This window comes from Rhinopithecus roxellana, chromosome 10, assembly GCF_007565055.1.
Source record: "Rhinopithecus roxellana isolate Shanxi Qingling chromosome 10, ASM756505v1, whole genome shotgun sequence".
In the NCBI taxonomy this organism is placed as follows: domain Eukaryota; kingdom Metazoa; phylum Chordata; class Mammalia; order Primates; family Cercopithecidae; genus Rhinopithecus; species Rhinopithecus roxellana.
In genome coordinates this window covers 68,001,111-68,020,897 of record NC_044558.1, presented here as the reverse complement: position 1 = coordinate 68,020,897, position 19,787 = coordinate 68,001,111, and the positions used below count along the sequence as shown (strand labels likewise).

The 19,787-nt window shown below is 35.5% G+C and overlaps 1 protein-coding gene across 2 annotated transcripts in view; it reads right to left on the bottom strand.

The window, feature by feature from the left end:
• The window catches only part of SCAF11 (SR-related CTD associated factor 11), a 77,751-nt gene that overhangs the window by 41,576 nt on the left and 16,388 nt on the right, over window positions 1-19,787 (bottom strand). For both annotated transcript variants that reach the window (XM_010382280.2, XM_010382281.2), the window contains exons 2-3: window positions 3,910-3,991; window positions 1,571-1,728 (exon numbers count right to left, since the gene is read on the bottom strand). In XM_010382280.2, the coding sequence (XP_010380582.1) occupies window positions 1,571-1,728; window positions 3,910-3,970 (219 nt within the window). In that variant the 5' untranslated portion in view covers window positions 3,971-3,991. The remainder of the gene's footprint in view (window positions 1-1,570; window positions 1,729-3,909; window positions 3,992-19,787) is intronic.

Below are 19,787 nucleotides of genomic sequence, written 5' to 3'. Positions count from 1 at the left end.
CAACCCGTAATTCCACCTCTAGATACATACCCTAGAGAAACCTGGAACGTGCACATCAGGGTAAAGGTTGTGTGAAAGATGCACTTGAAGTTGCAAGAAAGGATGGAGAACAATTATCTACTTATTACATATACATTATAATTTTCTTAGAGAAAAACATATACTCAGATTAATTTGCTGAAGTTCACAATTATGTGGTCACCAAATACAATCTTATAAAAAGCACTGTATTGAAACCTTTCACCCATCCAGCAATATTATTTCTTTACCCGAAGCAAAAATCTCTAAAAAAATTTAACCACAAAGCAACCATGTGCACTAAATTCAACACAGATAAAAATCTTTATTTGGGTGGCAGAAAAAAAAATATGCATTATTTCATTAAACAGTGATCCTACAAACAGAGAGAGATTTACCAACCATATGAATTCAGCAAAACTCAAAATACTTTTCCCCAAAATACATTTTCACCTATCCTTAGTGTTACTTCTTGCTAAAGATCAATTTAGGTTTTACTAAATTAAAATAGTTTCTATGTATACTATTATTAATTCAATTTGTATAATAAATCTTATCTTTCCTCTTCTGAGAACTCAGCCAGAGTCACTATACAGTTATATTCTCCTTTCTACACTATTAATGAAAATTTAAGCAAAATATAGCGCTTTGAAAACCCCAATTATGTAATATGCAATTAATTCCAACGTATTTAAGAACATTAACAATTTGAATGCAGCTAATGTTAAAATATTTTTAAGATATTATCCTTCTTTACTAATTTTTACAGACAAATATTAACTCAGAAAATATAGCATGATTAAAATGAACAATAATTTTTTACTTAACATTTCATAACAATAAGGCTTATATTAAATTAATATTTATTTCAAAGTATTTGGCCCAAATTGAGTCAACATAATACAGTAAAAGTCACAAATGTCTTGTTTCTTATTTGCCGTCTATGACGGTAATATCTCTATCTGAAATTAGTCCATACTAAATTAAAAACAGGAATTAGAAAATCAGTTCTAAATTCACTTCTGCCTCTTAAACTACGAGATCTTGACCAAGTCACAGAACATAAAATCCAAGTTTCCTCATCTGTAAAATGGAAGGACACTATCGTATCTGCTCTGGTTATTCCACAAGGCTGATATAAAGAAGAAATCAAATAACCTATGTGAAAAGTCCCTGAAAAATACAAAACAAAAAGCAGACAGAAGGTGTTATTAGTGGTAAACAGATATTATCCTATTAAGTACAGAGTAAAGTACACTGAAAAATTAATTACTGCATTTCTACCAGAAAAAAACGGTTTGATCTGTTCTTCCTGTAAGGTTATTAACTTTTTAAAAAAGAGTATGCATTTAAAATGTTATTTGCAAAATAAAAAGCTGATAAAAGAAAATTAGAAGAAAATGACTGACAGAATTTGCATAATAAAAGGAAATTTGTCCAAAGTAGGAAGAAAATACATTACTGTGAAATAATTTATGAAAGGCAGTATCAACTTTTTAGGTGAAATGAAATCATGCTAGGAAATTAACATACATTAATGTGTCAGACTTACCTCTGCCCATTTAAGAATACAAGTCATACAGAAGACATGATTACAGCTTTCTGGAAAACCAACTTCCTTTTCTAACAGACAATTAAGACATATTGGGCATCTGTCAGCCTCACTGTATAACAGACCAGTGGGAACAGTATTATCTCCGTTTTCTTCACCTGTTAAAGTAAAACAGCCATATGTGCTTTCAAGTTCTCCAGACCAAAAATCTTGCGTTTCTAGTACAGTGGATTAGATACTCTAAAGGGCCCTCCTACTATAAAGCAAATAGATCTTAAATAAATTATAACAAACATACTGCTTGAGCCCAACATGCCCAACGCTTTTTTATACTTTTTTTAACAGGGGAGTGAAACAAACTTTTCATTAATTAAATTTAAAGTGAGTAATATTCACACAGTTCAAAAATTTAAGAGCAAATTTCTCATTCAAATTTATCCCCATCTAGTTCCAACCAATCCAATAAGTAACAACTGTTAAATTTCTTTTGTGTTCTTCCTAAGAATTTTTAATGTACAGAAAAACAAATGCTAATGCAAACTCTTCCACATTCCTTCCTTTACACCAGTCTGCTTTCTCCTTTATTCAAATCTACTGATGGACATTCACTTGTTTTCAACTTTTGGCCATGACAAACAATGTTGCAATAAAAATTTAGTTATTTCGCATTTTTAAAAGTGTATCTGTAGCGTAAGTTCCTAAAAACGGAACTGCTAGAGTAATGTGCGTATGCATTTGTATTATGAATAGGTATTGCCAAATTATTCTCCTTATGATTTGTACTACTTTAAACTCCCACCAGTAATGTAACCAACTCATACAAAAGTATGCATCACTGGCTCATAAGAAAATAAAAGATACTCTGAAATTCAAGATAAAAATAAAACAAAAATAAAGGAATGGTCAGCTGAAATGTGAACAGTAAATATCAAGCAAAGTTGGAATTGTCCTGAGCACAACTGTCCAAACTAGTGTTTAGATCTGGAGACTAAGCCTTAGAACTACTCCAGGAAGGAAAACTAATCCTGATAGACTCCAATGTCAAGCCAAGACTCTTAAATGGGGCTAAAGAGGTCCCAGGATGGGCCTGGGAAGAAACAGATACAAATCCTCTACAGGAAAGAATACCTAAATTAGGCCCTTATAGATTTAATTTATCAAATGTGAGCTCCTAATCAAACATTACCAAACCTAAGAAAATAAGCTGTCTTGAGTGAGAAGCAGCAGGAAACACATTTAGAAATTCACTAACTTCAAATATCAACCACATAAAATGGACAATCAGCAGATTAGATCCAAGAAAAATACTTGTGAATTAGAAGACAAATCTGAGGAAACTAGACTCTAGCAGACAGAAAAGGAAATATAAGACATAGCCTGTGAAACAGAGGTTAAGAAATGAGGTTACAGAAAGGTCTACCATACTAATTGAAATCCAAAAGCGAATAAAGGAAAGGCAATAAAGAGGTAATGGTTGGGAAATGATTAAAAACATGAACCAACAGACAAAGGAAACACAATGTATACTGTTAAAAGACATAAAAACAATTCATGCCTAGAAACAATGGATTAAAACTGTAAAATATCAAAGACGAAACCAAGACCTTAAAAGCAGAAAATGGGAAAAGATCACCTACGAAAAAGAATGATAATTAGACTGCAAAGAAATTTCCAGACAGCAAGGAAAAAAATATTAAATAATATCTTCAAAGTGCTAAGAGAAAAAAAAACTATTATTCCAGAATTATATACCCAGTAAAACTATCTTTGAATGTTTTAAGTGGATAAAACAGATACAAAAACTTAAGAGTTTACCACCAATAGACCTTCACTACTGAAACTTCTCAGATTTATTTTCAGAAAGAAAAGAAATAAACAGGAAATAAACTCAAGCAAACATTGCATAAAACTTCATTTAACTGGTGGTGTCTGAAATAAAAGAACTCAAATAATGGAACCATAACCTATAAATTGAGATTAGGATGATCAGAGTTAAAGCATTCTTGGGTTCTTCTGTTGGTAGTGAAAATTAAATTAGCTTTAGAAGCAGAGGACAGTATTAAAGCTAACTTTTTTCTTTTTTAAAAAGACAAGGACAAAAAAACAGTAATTCCTAAACCAGTAGAGAGTAAAGCTTTAAGAAAAAAGTAACAAATCAAAAAACTTGATCAATTGAAAATAAGATATGGGAAGAAAAAAAACATGTATACTTAGGCAGTTTATTTTGGAATTTAAGAACAATAACAACAAAAAACTCCTGTGTATTTTGAAATGTGTACAAGTGAATAGTTTGGAAACAACTTTTGCTTTCCACAAACTCTATAAAAATGAAAAGTTACCTTCCATGTCTTCATACTTCTTATCGCCCATATTTAGGGTATATACAGTTTTCTTCTTCATTTCTCTTTGGAAAAGGGTTTCCTATAAGATAAATCAGAGAATTTTTTATGTTTGCCTTCTTCCAATAATATCAATTTAAAAATAAATCCTAAACTGTAAGAAATTATTTTACACATAAAAGAACACAGTACGAGCCAAGCCAAACAGTTTGTGGATAATCCAATACTCTTTATACTCCTTGCTATCCAAATGCACAGTCTTAGTGAAATGAAAAGCCTTGGCCGTGCACGGTGGCTCAAGCCTGTAATCCCAGCACTTTGGGAGGCCGAGGTGGGCAGATCACGAGCTCAGGAGATTGAGACCAGCCTGGCTAACACGGTGAAACCCCGTCTCTACTAAAAACACAAAAAATTAGCCAGGCATGGTGGCAGGGAGCTGCCCGGGAGGTCCCAGCTGCTCGGGAGGCTGAGGCAGAAGAATGGCACGAACCCGGGAGGCAAAGCTTGCAGTGAGCCAAGATTGTGCCACTGCACTCCAGCCTGGGCGACAGAGCAAGATTCTGCCTCAAAAAAAAAAAAAAAAAAAAAAAAAAAAAAAAAAAAAAAAAAAAAGGAAAGGAAAAGCCTTATATAACTATTAAGCAACAAAGCCTAAATGATACATTTTGTGGCACAGACATAAATGCAATTGAAGCTTAAGGAACAGAGATCAATTTGGAATGGAGTTTTCAGAGAATGTGATAGGTTGTACGTGTTGAGGAACTTCAGGCATTCAAGGAGCAACATAGTATGGAGAAATAAAATAGCATTTAGCTAGGCCAATCTCACAATTGAGTGGGTGAGAGAAAAGAGTGGGTGAGGGTGAAAGAAAGTGTGTGTCTGTGTTTGTGTGTGTGTGTATCTACCAAGGAGACAGTTGTGTGTGTGTATGTGTGTGTCTCTATTGAGGAGGAGGTTGGCATGTAAGTCATGAATTTTATCTGAAAATCACAGTGAGAGGTAATAAAAAAGAAATAAGCAGAGCAATGTAAATCAAGTGTGGCTAGATTATAGATGGATCACTAATGACTGAGAACCTGATTCAATCTTATAGATTCTCTGAAGAAGAGTGACAAGATAAAAGTGATACAAGTGGATTTTTTAAAAAAAAGATTGATATGCCAGCCAAGTATGGATTGGATTACAATGGAAAGAGATTATAAGCAGAGAGATTTGCATAAAGTAACTGGCTGTGAAGTAAATTTGAAAAGCATGAAATTAAAGGGCTGAAGAATTTCTGAGATTTGGTGAGCAAATACAGTGAAGGAGACAATATCTTGACCTAAAGACTAGGAAAATGGTGCTTATAAAGAGGTAAAAGTGAGAAAGTGGGAAAGGATGTTAATTTGGCAGTCAAAGGGAAGAAATTTACACAGTAACATTTTTTTTTAAGCAACTCTTTTTTCCTAAAAGATGGGGTCTTGCTATGTTGCCCAGGCTGGTCTCCAACCCTCAGCTCAAGCAATCCTCCTGCCTCCACCTACCAAAGTGCTGGAATTACAGGCATGACCCACTGCATCGACTTAAATCAACTCTTACTATTCTTTCCTGAACTGATGAAAGACATAATTGCAATGAAATGTCCAAATATGCATTTATATCTAGGCACAAGAAATCCTTGATTTCATCAGTTGTGATTCTCCTATATGTATGTGAATTGATTTGTCTATTAGTTTCTAAAATAATTTACATATGGTAGTTTCTACATTAAAGGTATGAACTGCCCAGGAAAATTCCCTATTTGGTTAAATAAGGAGAAATACAAAGTCCCACACTTACAGTTCAAAAACCAACTGTAAAAGCAGAAGAAACTTAGTAGCATATGTAAGAATGATTTAAAGGTTGTGGCAGATTAAATACAACCTCAAAATGAGTGAGCATTAGAATCTAAAAAATTTTTTCAATCCAATCAATCTGACAATAAAAGTTAGATGAGGAGTATTTCTCACTTTTAGCCTATGTGTGCAACATTTGTTTTAGTTCTGGTGCAAACTCACTTGTTTTAGTTCTAGTATTTAAGGACAAACAACATAATGATAAATGTACAGGGAAGATGACTAAAATGATGACAGCCCTGGAAACCCTATCACATGCAGAAAGGTAAACTAGTAAGAATGTTTAGTTTGGAAGAACAGAAAGCTTAAGAAGAACATTAGCAACTATCTTCAAATAAAATGAACTGTTCTGAAGGGAGGTAGAATAATCTATCAATGAAAGTATTCAAGCAAAGGCCCAATGACCTTTTGTGGGATTTTTTTTTTTTTTTTAGCTCCAAGATTTATAGAATACTATAGGTATACTAGTCAAGAATACTATAGGTATACTAGTCAATTCTCTTAGTACTGAACAAGGCAGAAATATCTACTTTTATGCTCTAGTGGTGAAGACAAAATAAACAAAATAATAAGTAAAATATCTAATATGTTAGATGTTGAGAAGTGCTATTGAGAAAAATTAAAAACAGTGTGGCTATTAAGGAATAAAAACAGAGGAAGCTGTTGTTTCATACAGAATACTCAGGGAAAGCTTCTGTGATAAAGGGACATTTGAATCGGCAATCAAAAAGCAGTAAGGGAGACAGGTATGTGAATATCATCCAGTGCTTCCAGGTTGACCATTCTTGGCAGAGCATAGCCAATATGAAAGTCCTAAGGCATGTCTGGTATGTTCAAGGAACAACAAGAGATGAATGACTAGAATACAGTGAAAGAAGAAAAGTAGTAGATGAGGACAGAGAGGTAATGTAAGATCATGGAGCACCTTCTAGGCTAAAGTAAGACTGGCTTCTCTGAGTGACATGAGTGACTAGCGGTTTCTGAACAGAGGAAGTAAGGGAAAAAGTAGAGGCCAGCAAGGAGACTACTGCAATAATCTAGGGAAGAGATAGATGTGGCTCATACCACAGTGGTAGCAAAGGTGATGAAATGTACTCAGATGTCAGATGTTTTGAAAATACAGCCATCAGGATTTGCTGGTAAATTCAATGTGGAGTATTTGTTAGAGGGCAAGGATCCAGGATAACTCCAAAGTATTTTGATCTAAGCAGCTCAAATGATACAGCTGATTGAACAGAAGATTATTATTTTAAAAATTTTGATATGAAATTAGTATGGCCATTATGGAACGGCACATAAAGGCTCCTCAAAAAAACTAAAAATAAGCCAGGTGCTTATAGGTGTGCACCTATAATCCATTACCCAGGAAGCTGAAGTGGGAGGACAATTTGAGCCAAGTTGCTCAAGACCAGTCCAGGCAACAGAACAAGACCCCACCTCAAAAACAAAAACAAACCTAAAATAGAACTACCATATAATCCAGCAATTCCACTATTGGGTATATATCCAAAAGAAAGGAAATCAATATAATGAAGAGTTATCTGCAATCCCATATTTACTGCAGCACTATTCACAACAGTCAAAATATGAAATCAATCCAAATGTCTATCAATGGATGAATAAAGAAAATGTGGTGTACATACACAAGGGAACATTATTTGGCCACAAAAAGGAATAAATCCTACCATTCGCAGCAACATGAATGAAACTGAAGGTCATTATGTAAAGTGAAATAAGGCAGGCACAGAGAGAGAAATATGGTATGGTCTAACTCATATGTGGTAGCTAAAAAAGTGGATCTCATGAGAACAGAGAGTAAACTGGTGATTACAAGAGGCTGGGGGCCAGGGGATAAAATGAGGTTGATTAATACAAAAATACAGTTAAGATAGAATAAATGAGACCCAGAGTAAAGTCTGTAGGGTGACTATAATTAATCTACTGTATATTTCAAAACCAGCTAGAAAAGGAGAATTTGAATATTCCCAGCACAAAGAAAAATGTTTAAGGCAATTACCTTGGTTTGATCATATCTTACATGAATGTATCAAAGTATTATATATGTACCCCCAAAATATGTACACGTATTTTGATACACCTATTATGTATCAAGAAAAGTGATACATCTATTATGTGTCAAGAAAAAACTTTTTTAAAAATTCAGAGACACAGGTTAATCTCCTTGCTATTCATGCAGAAAGGCAGCATCAGTACCACCTCGGAACTTGTTACAAATGCGGGGTATCTCAGGTACCATCCATACCTAGTGAATCAAAATCTGCATTCTGTCAAGATCTCTACATAATTCACACGTGCATTAAAGTCTGAGAAGCACCACGCTAGATAACTTCCCAATTTAGTTGCTTTTAGAGTTATATTGCACTGCTGTATATTAACTATAATTTTTTATTTGGGGAAATTCACACCATACTATCTCCTTCGTTATCCTAAATATCTGAGAATTAAAAAAAATTAAGGTTGGAGTTAATTCAATGTGATAAAATGTCATCTGAAAGTTAACACAGTATTTTAAAAACCTAAGAGATGTTCAGATGTAATATACTATCCCTTTACGTAACTCAATGATTTATTTGTCCTGTTTAATAGTCTAACCTATGCTATTTTCACATTTCCTCTTTTGGCATACTAATCTCATATATAATTTATAATTTATATTTTAAACTGGGGTGTGTTGTGTATGCTTGTAATCCTAGCTACTTAGGAGACCGAGGTGGGAGGATCACTTGAGCCCAAGAAGTTCAAGACCAGCCTGGCCAACACAGCAAGACCCTGTTAAAAACACACACACACACACATACACACACACAAACCTATAATTAGTATTTTATAGTAAGCACTGTCTTCTCTATTTTAAGACCCATATAGTGAAATATACATGAGACATTGAGAAACCTCAATAAAGTTACAGACTGCCTTTGTTAGAAATCTGCTTTAATGGCCAGGTACAGTGGCTCACACCTGTAATCCCAGCACTTTAGGAGGCCAAGGCAGGAGGAGCGTCTGAGATTAGGAGTTTGAGACCAGCCTGGCCAACATGGCAAAACCTTGTCTCTACTGAAAATACAAAAATGAGCCAGGGGTAGTGGCAGGCACCTATAATCCCAGCTACTCGGGAGGCCGAGGCAGGAGAATTGCTTGAATCCAGGAGGCAGAGGTTACAGTGAATTGAGATCGTGCCACTGCACTCCAGCCTGGGCAACGGAGTGAGGCTCCATCTCAAAAAGAAAGAAATCTGCTTTCAAAACTGTTAAAGCATTCCAAAGTTTTAGAAGTTACATGCTTTTTTCCTTAACATGTTCTGTATTAACTGTTTTTATACCTGAAAATGATTATGCCATGTTACTAAGTCATTTAAAATGACAGGAACTTACCATTTTGCTAGATAAAAGTCCTAAGTCTCAGTTCAACAACTTATAAACTTGCAACTTGTCCTGTTTATCTTTTCGATCTGCTTGGACTCAAGTTTTCAATCTAAGGATCCACATATATTTTTGAATAAAAGCTTTGCTTTGAACATCCCGTAACAGGAACACAGTAATACCACACAGAGTCATGGTCCTAGCCAGTAATTTGTGGTCAATACACCTAAGAGGTAAGATGTGGGTAGGTAGGACTACCCTTCCATGCAGTTACCTGAAAAGTTAGATACATCCTAATTTTGTGTTATTAACTATTTATGGCTCTATAATCATAAGTTATATTCTACCTATACTACTTATTAGTTCTACTAAGCTCTGTAAGTTAATTATCTATAAGTCAAATTGTATTTTCTTTTAATGGTTCTAAATTTACTAAATGGATGTTAATTCTAGATTTTCGGTAAACTTTCCTTTTCCGATTATTTTAATTTACAAATGTCCATCTTTAATGTTTCTTCCTAGGCTTTATCTTTCCAAGCTAAAATATCTTTTTAGTCTGTTACCCCTAATATAATGATCTAACATACTTCTATCTTCCAGTTGCTCTTTTCCGTTTCATAACATACTGTTTCTGCTAGATACTGAAAGTGATACTCCAAATATGTTCATATAATAATTAGGGAAGAATGGTCTAAGTTTTAAATTTTATTTATCATATAAGAAGGTATTAAAGTTTGGAATTTGAAATTTAAAAAAAAAGCACTGAAACAAATCAGTTTTTAGGAACTCAAAACTCATTTTCACACAGTAGTATACATGGAAATGAGAGTCCTAGTCCAGCCACTACACTGCATTCAGATAATGGTAGTGAGGCAGGGCACAGCGGCTCACACCTGTAATCCCAGCACTTTGGGAGGCTGAGGCAGGTGGATCACTTGAAGTCAGGAGTTCGAGACTCGCCTGACCAACATGGTGAAACCCAGTCTCTACTAAAAATACAAAAAAATTAGCCAGGTGTAGTGTAATCCCAACTACAGGCTGAGGCAGAAGAATCACTTGAATCCGGGAGGTGGACATTGCAGTGAGCCAAGATCGCGCCACTGCACTCCAGCCTGGGTGACACAGCAAGACTCCATTTCAAAGAAACCACCCTCACCCCCCGCAAAAAAAAAAACAAATAATGGTAGTGTATTAACACATTTCAGTTCTTTAGAATAGTGCTGCCCAACAGGGAATCCTTCTATCAAGCACTTCAAGTCTGTATGGTGCATGTGAAAAACTAAATTTTAAATTTTTGTGAAGTTTTGTTAATTTAAATAGCCAATGTGCTACCGTACAGCTATATAAAAATATATTTAATAGCTGCACTGCTACTGTAGAGCACAGCTGTTAAAAACCTGTTTTAAGTTATATTTGGGATGCTAAGAATGTACATTCCATTTGAACAGCTGCTGGGCACCTCTAGCCTCAGGGAATCAGAAGTAGTCAAGGGTTCCTAATAATGTAAACTATTCTTTAGCCTAGTCTGGTTTGGTTTCAAATTACTACCCTTCTTTCCTTCTTTCTTCTTCCAAAGTGTGTTTCTTTCTGCTATTACAAAACAAAGCTCCTTTCCCTTCCAGTTCACTTCAAAACTCCCTCTCCCAGCTTGCTGTTCAAGTCAGCCCACGGTACCTAAAGATATCTACATCCTGGTTAATACCACAAACTTTAGAGTCCAACAGGTCTAGATTCAAATCCTAACTCTACCATCATTCAATAAATGGCTGTTATCAAGATCATTATTATTTTTATTGTCAGAAACAACAGAGAAATAGGAAATAGTAATAAAACTGTTGTTTGCCGCTTTCTTTGTTTTCCCTAAAGCAAATGCAAGGACTGAAAAAAGATAAATCAACATTACTAAATAACAACTAAATTGATCAAGTCTCCTACTAGAGTGTATATGTGTGTATGTGTGTGTGTGTGTGTGCGTGTTTTAAGAGAAACAGTCTTGCTCTGTCATCCAGGCTGGAGCGTGGTGGCATGATTACAGGTCACTGCAGCCTTGAACTCCTGGGCTCAAGCAATCCTCCTGCCTCAGCCTCCCAAGTAGCTAGGACTGCAGGTGCACACCACCACACTCAACTTTTTTTTTGTTTTAAGACAGAGTCTCACTTTGTCACCCAGGCTGGAGTGCAGTGGCGCATCTCAGCTCACTGCAACCTCCGACTCCCGAGTTTAAGCAATTCTGTGCCTCAGCCTCCTGATTAGCTGGGATTACAGGTGCCTGCCACCATGCCTGGCTAACTTTTGTATTTTTAGTAGAGATGGAGTTTCCCCATCTTGGCCAGGCTGGTCTTGAACTCCTGACCTCATGATCCACCCGCCTGGCCTCCCAAAGTGCTGGGATTACAGGCGTGAGCCACCGTGCCCGGCCTCAACTAATTTTTTTATTTGTAGAGATGGAGTCTCACTCTGTTGCCCAGGCTGGTCTCAAACTCCTGACCTCAAGCAATCTTCCCACCTTGGTCTCCTAAAATGCTAGGATTACAAGTATGTGCCACTGTGCCCAGCCTCCTAGTGATATTTTGTCAAAAGGGTAGAATCAGATTCTTTGGTTACAAACAAAGAAAAGGGATACAAATGGCCATGAGGAAATAGTACACTATTACCAACCCTACTCCCAAGCGCAATCTTGCCATGACAGACCCTACTATGGAAGAGCACTGATATGATAAATGAGAGACAGAGTTGAATAAAAGGGCAAGTAGGAGCAGTCTCTCTGTTGGGCACACTTATGCCAAGGGCATACTAGTCCCCGGAATTACTTTCTAGTTCAGTTTCTAAAAAGATTATCAGTGATCTGACTGCTTGTTATATTTATATATTATATATTATATATTTAATATATAGTTGATCAACAAAAGCAATTTCTAAGAATCTTTCATATTCACTTCCACCACTGTGGACCTATATTAAGAAAAGGACCAAGCACCATTCACTGAAGAACAAATTATCCTATTATCTTGTGGCTTACCAGATAAATGGAAAATTAAAATCAAAAGCTGAAGTCATCCACATTTACAGGTCTTTTAATAAAATCAGTTTCCTATATCAATCCAGGAAGTAAGGATATGTTTCAGAACGTCTTTAAAATTCCTGTGCACTGTTTTCAAGAGGAAGTGAGTGCCAAAATAATCCATAATGATGCATGTCACCTCATACTATGCTCTACAATGGTCAAAAACCTAATTATTGAAACAAATCATGTTTTAAAGAGTAAAATGAATAAAGAATAAAACATTCCCAAAGTGAAAGGCAAGCCCGAAATGCTCAGCCAGACAATGAAGATTGAACTGAAAATAGGACAAGTTTTTCAAAGCTAATATATTTATTTAGAAAGTTCATCAAAAGTGTTCTAAAAAAAGAAATTAATTTTCCTGCTTCCTTCTTCATTTAATGTAACATCATCTCTTTAACAGAAATTGTACTGTTGCATGCAGCAGGGTCACATATATGCTGAAAAAAATTATTGAATATAATTCCCAAACTGTATTTAATATGAATATGAGGTGATTAAAGTTGGCATTACATTCTAAAATAGATTAAAAGTGAGATCAGGTAGTTCCAGTTCCAGGTAAGATGGAATAAACACATCCCACCTTGTTAATCTCACTGAATGAAACTACAAAATACTGACAGAATGAATGGAGCAGTTATCTGAAGACTCAGAAGTAAATAATAGCATTTGGACTAGAGAAGACACCAGAATCTAATGCATCATCAAACTGTCAGTAAGTTTACCACCTTTTCCCCATCCAGAATCCCCTGGCCTGGGATTAATAAAGCCTGGAACCTAGAAAGTAGGCATTGGTAACGACAGAGACCAAGATCTAAGAGAATCCCTCTAAATATAAAGCGAGGTGGGTAAGGGGGAAGGGAGTTGGCGGGGAAGGTGTGTCTCCTAATGTTCAGAAAGAGAGGGGGAAACTGTTCCTTTTTTTTTTTCCTTTCTCTATTCCCCATTCCACTCCGTTTTTTTTTCCTTTCTCTGTTCCCCATTCCTCATGTCCCTATTCCCAAATGATCTGGTGGTGGTAGTGGGTACAACAATGGCAGCAGCAGGAACCTACAACTCTTAAGAAAGAGAGGAACCATTCTCACCAAATAAACTCTGGGCCAATCTTGTTGACTTCTCTCTGTTTTCCTGATACTTGGATCCAGACACAGTTGTGGGAAATGGAGTAAATGAAAACCAATTTTCTGGCCAAAAGACAGAAAAGAGTGTCCCAGGGATCTAGAAAATACCATGGATATGACAGGAAAGAACTCAAGAAAGTAACAGCTGTTTTTGAACTCCTAACTCACCCAAGCTGAACATACGCGGATTTAAACCCAAGCAGCACACCACAGACTCTGAAATCTGAAATATAAGATAAACCTCCACACACATCACAGACTGGCTACTGGGTAATATATACTGAAAAAGTATAAATAGTAATGTAAAGTTTTGAAAACAGAACTGAAGTTAAAAAAAATACAACCTACAGAAAGCCGGTTGGAACTTGTGACCAGCCTGAACCCAGCTGGATCAACTGCCTGTAAAAATAAAAATATTAGCTTGGCACAGTGACTCAAGCATGTAATCCCAGCACTTTAAGAGACCAAGATGGGAGGATTGCTTAAAGCTAGTAGTTTGAGACCAGTCTGGGCAACAAAGGGAGATCCTCTCTCTACAAAAAATAAAAAAAAAGTAGCCAAGCATAGTGGTGTGTGATTGTAGTGCCAGCTAATCAGGTGACTGGGGCAGGAGGATCCCTTGAGCCCAGGAGTTGAAGGATGCAGTAAGGTACAATCATGCCATTCACTTTAGCCTGAATGCAACAGCAAAACCCTGTCTCTTAAAAAAAAAAAAAAAAAAAATCCAAAAAACTAAAACAAAAACATCGACATTTTCCATAGTATTTAAACAAAAGACAAAGTTTTGTAACATAATGTTCCAAATGTACAGAACACAATCCAAAATTACTTGGCATAGAGAGAGCTGGGAAAAATAACACTCTCATGGGAAAAGACAATTAAAAGAAAACACCAAGATGACACAGCTGGGTGAATTTTCTAAAACGAATTATCTAACAAGTAGACAAAGATGTAAAGCCAGTATATATATTCCAACAAGTATAAGCAAATACTTTTCAAACAAATGGAAAGCCAAAAGATCACAGCAAACAAATATAAGATATAAAGAACAACCGAATGGAAACTAAAAAAAAGTGAAAACGGAAATAAAACTACATTGGATAGACTCAACAGAACGGAAATAAGAGTAAAGAGTCAGTGAACTTGAAGATAAACCAACAGAAATTACCCAATCTAAAAAACAAAGAGAAAAATATTGAAAAAAAAAAAATTAAAGGCTTAGGGACCTGTGAGGCAGTACCAAAAACCCAACATTCACATCAAGAAGGCAAGGAAAGGAAAATCACTGCAGAAAAGAAGAAAAAAGTAGAGAGAAGAAGAAAAAGAAGAAAAAAGAAAGAAGAAGAAGAAATAATGGCTGGAAACTTTCTGAAATTTGGTGAAAGGCATAAACTGCTACATTTAAGAAGTTCTCACAAATCTCAGAATAATCCCAATGAAATTCATGCCTGGACACACATCAGAGTCAAAGTGCTGAAAATTACAAAGGAAAACCTTGAAAGCAACCAGAAAAAAAATGATGCATTACTTACGAGGGGGAGGGAGTTTAATGATCTGAAGCACTGGTGATTTCTCATCAGAAACCATGCAAGTCAGAAGAAAGAGGAACAACATCCTTCAAATGCTAAAATGGAAAAGAACTGTAAACTTAAAATCCTTTATCTAGTGAAAATATCCTTCAGGAATGAATGTGAAACAAAAGCTATTCAAAGTGGAAGAAAATTGATGAGAATTATTTTCCAGCTCTAAAAAATTCTTGAATGAAGTTGTGTCAGAAGAAAAACAATGTTAGGAATGATGGAAGATCAACAGAAACAGTAAATGCCTGAGTAAACATAGTTAACTATTCTCATCTTGAATTCTTTAAAATATGTTTGGCATTAAAGCAAATATTTATAACACTTTCTGGTAAGATTTCCAATACAGGCATACCTCAAAGACATCATGGGTCTAGGTCCAGACCAGAGTAATAAAACAATATTGCAATAAAGCAAGTCACACAAAATTTTTGGTTTCCCAGTATATATAAAGGTTTATATTATACTGTAGTCTATTAAGTGTGCAACATTATGTCTAAAAACTGTACATACTTGATTTAAAAATAACTTATTGCTAAAAATGCTAACAATCATCTAAGCAAGCCTTCAGCATGGTGGAGGGTTTTGCTTTGATATTGATGGCTGCTAACTAATCACAGGATGGTAGTTGCTGAAGGGCAGGGTGGCTGTGGCAATTTCTTACAATAAGGTAACATTCAAATATGCCACACTGACAGACTCTTCCTTTCACAAAAAAATTATGTGTATGAGATGCTGTTTGACAGCATTTTACCCACAGCAGAATGTCTTTCAAAATTGGGGTCAATCCTCTCAAACTCTGCCACGGTGTTCTCAACTAAGTTTATATACTATTTTAACAATGTTCACAATATCTTCAGCAAGAGCACATTCCATCTCAAGAAACCACTTTCTTTGTTCATCCCCAAGAAACAACTCTTCATTCAAGATTTAATCATAAAATTGCAGCAATTCAGTCAATGTCTTCAGTCTCCACTTCTAATTCTATAATAGTTCTCTTGCTGTTTACACCACACCTGTAATAGTTCCTTCACACAAGTTTTGAATCCTTAAAAGTCATCCATGAGGGTTGGAATCAACTTCTTCACAATCCTGTGCATATTTTAATCTCCTTCCATGAATTACGAATGTTCTTCATGGCATCTAGAATGGTGAATCCTTTCCATTACTTTGCCCATATCCATCCAAGAAATCACTGTCTAAAGCAGCTGTAGCCTTATGAAATGTATTTCTAACAGAATAAGACTTAACAGTCAAAATTACTTCTTGATCATTGGGTTGAAGAATGGATGTTGTGTTAGCAGGCATGAAAACAACATTTATCTCTAAATATTTCCATCAGAGCTCTTGGATGGCTAGGTGTCAATGAGTAAGTACTATGTTGAAAGGAATCTTTTTATCTGAGCACTTGGTCTCAACAGTGAGCTCAAAATATTCAGTAAACCATGCTGTAAAAGGATGGGCTATCATCCAAGCTTTGTTGTTCCATTTATAGAGCACAGAGTAGATTCAGCATAATTCTTAAGAGTCCTGGAATTTTCAGAACGGTCAATGGACTCAGGTTTATAAATTTATAGTCACCAGCTGCATTAGCTCCTAACAAGACAGTCAGCCTGTCCTTGGAAGCTTTGAAGCCAAGCACTGACTTCTCCTCTCTACCTATGAGTCCTAGATGGCGTCTTCTTTCAATAGAAGGTTGGTTCGTCTGCATTAAAAATCTTTTGTTTAGTATAGCCACTTTCATAAATGATGTTAGCTAGGTCTTCTGGATAACCTGATGCAGCTTCGGCATCAGCACTTGCTGCTTTACCTTGCACTTTTATGTTATGGAGATGGCTTCTTTCCTTAAACTTCATGAACCAACCTCTGCTAGCTTCAAACTTTTCTTCTGCAGCTTCCTTATCCCTCTCAGATTTCATAGGCTTGAAGTGTGTCAGAGCCTTGCTCTGGATTAGGCTTTGAGTTAACAGAATGTTATGACTGATTTGACCTTCTACCCAGATCAGTCGAACTTTCTTCATATCAGTGATAAGGCTGTTTGATCTAATTTCAATATTGTGGAGAAATAGGAAGGTCCAAAGAGAAGGGGAGAGACGAGGGAACAGCGCTGGTCAGTGGAGCAGTCAGAACAAAGGTAAACATAAATTATCTGTCTTATACGGGCGCTCTTCGTGGTGCCCCAAAATAATTACAATAGTAACATCAAAGATCACTGATCACAGATCACAACAGATTTAATAAAAAACAAAAATATTTGAAATACTGTGAGAATTACCAAACTGTGAAAGAAACATGAAATAAACACAAGTTGTTGGAAAAACGGCGGCAAACCTGCTTGATGCAGAATTGCCACAATCTTTAATTTGCAAAATATGCAGTATCTACAAAACACAATAAACTGAACTGCAATAAAAAGAGGTATGCCTATATATGTACATTTAACACAAGACAACTGCAACATAAAGGGGGGAACATAAAGGGACATACATGGTCGTAAGACCTCTATTTCACTTCAAGTGGTAAAATATCAATTCTAAGCAGACTAAAATTTTAAGTATGTATAATTCTTAGAGCTACCACTAAAAACATTAGTCAATGTCTTGTGTCACTCTACCTTCATCTCAAGAAGGGTGAGTAAAATACAGTAAGATATTTTGAGAGAGCCCGCATTCACATAACTTTTATTGTAGTATATTGTTATAATTGTTCTATTATTCCTTAATGTTGTTAATCTTTCCTGCACCTAATGTATAAGTTAAACTTTATCATGAGTATGTACATATAGGAAAAAACATGATATACATAGAGTTTGGTACTATCTGCAGTTTCAGGCATCTACCTGAAATAGCTCCCACATGGAAAAGGGGGTAACTACTATACCCAGTTCCCTTCAAATCAGTCCAGGTTGGCCAGTTAAAATGGAATACTAAAAAAATTTTACATAACCCAAAGAAGGAGCTTACAGAGGAACAAAAACAGAGGGAACAAACAGAAAATAGACCTGAACCCAAACATACCCATATTTAAATTATGTGAGATGCAGCAAAAGTACTAAAGTATTAAATTTCTTCTATCAGAAAAGATCTCAAATCAGTAATTTAAACTTGCATCTTAAACTAAAAAAGGAGCAAACTATATACAAAACTGGCAGAAGGAAAGAAAATAAAGGAACAGAAATCAATGAAATCACAAACAGAAAAACAGATAAAAATCAACGAAACCAAAAGCTCATTCTTTGAAAAGATCAATAAAATTTAAACCTCTTGCCAGACTGATGATGTAGATAGCCTGAATAGCCTTAGGACTATTTGAAGAAATCGAATTTGTAGTTAAAAGCCTTCCAAAAAAGAAACCTCTAGACCCCCGTAATTTCCCTGGTGAATTCTAACAAATATTTAAAGAAGAAATAACACCAAATCAACACAATCTCTTCCAGAAAATGGAAGATGAGCACTTCCCAAATCATTTTATGAATCCAGCATTATCCTCATACAAAAAAAAAAAGTACATGAAAAGAACAAATTTATATTCTCCTCATCAAAATAAAAACTATGGTACATTCAATCATATAATGAAATACTGCTCAGCAATAAAAAGGAACGAACTAGCATTTCATTCAACAAATTGGACGCATCTTAAAGGCATTCTATTTTGTGAAAGAAGCCAGTCTCAAAAAGCAACATATTCTAGAATTGCATTTACATGCAAAACTATAGTGATAGAGAACTTGTCAGCAGTTACCTGGGTTAAGGGAATGTATGACTACAGAGATAGAACAATACAGTTTTTTTGGGGGGTGATAGAACCATTGCAAATCTTGACTGTAGTGGTAATACAGATCTATAGATGTATTAAAACTCACAGAACTATATACCTCAAAAAGCTCAATTTTACTGTATATAATAAAAGTTCAATTTTCTTAACAAGACTAACACGAGAGCAATTTTTTGAAAATATTACGAACTAAAATATAAATTGTTAACATTTTCAAGAAAGGCACTTTTTCATTGTCAACTTCATACTTTCAGTTGTTCCAATTCTTATAACTACTGTCAACACAGAAGCCACCCAAATTATACCGTCACAAGATGAGCTTGGGAACGGGTGTTTGAATGTTTTATCTCTGCTTTCTCCATTTCTACAGCACTGACAGGTCTGAGAGACAACAGATATCCATAACCTGTCAAGATACAGAGATTAAAAACAACAGGCTCAATTTAACAACTCCACTAAATTCTAAGGCAGAGGTGCAGAAACAGATCAGTTCCAAAATCCTAAAGATAGCATGGGTGATCACCGAAGGAAGACATCTACTATGACTCCCAGTTAGGTTACACTCTTATGTGACAGTCATCCACTCCATGGGAAGAATGTATTTACAATGTAGTACTTTATTTAAGAAAATAAAAACGAGTGCCTTTTATGTGCCTGGATAGTTTACCATGACAGTCTGAAAAATCATCATATATGACAGGCTTCCATTATTTTCCAAATAAGAAACAACTGTAAACAGTAGCATATGTCCTTTGATACCTTCAATATATTTATGCAATTGTTGTCTAATAACCCCACCCCTGCTTAAGGTATGGAGGACAGAATACAAAGAGTTGATTACATAATCTTCATTTATCCTCAAGATTCTCATCCCCATTTACTAAAGTACAAGGACATAACTAATTTATATGCTAAGGGCAAACCTAAAGCTCTCTTATTTTTATTTCCGCCAGGCAATTTCTGAATGCCTGTTACAGGCACTTTAAAGGAAAGAGTTATACGTGTGGAAAAGTAGAGTTTACATGTAGAAAACTAAACTTTATGACTATTAGAGACAAAAAGCAAAAGAGCAATGAGATGTTACAGACTCT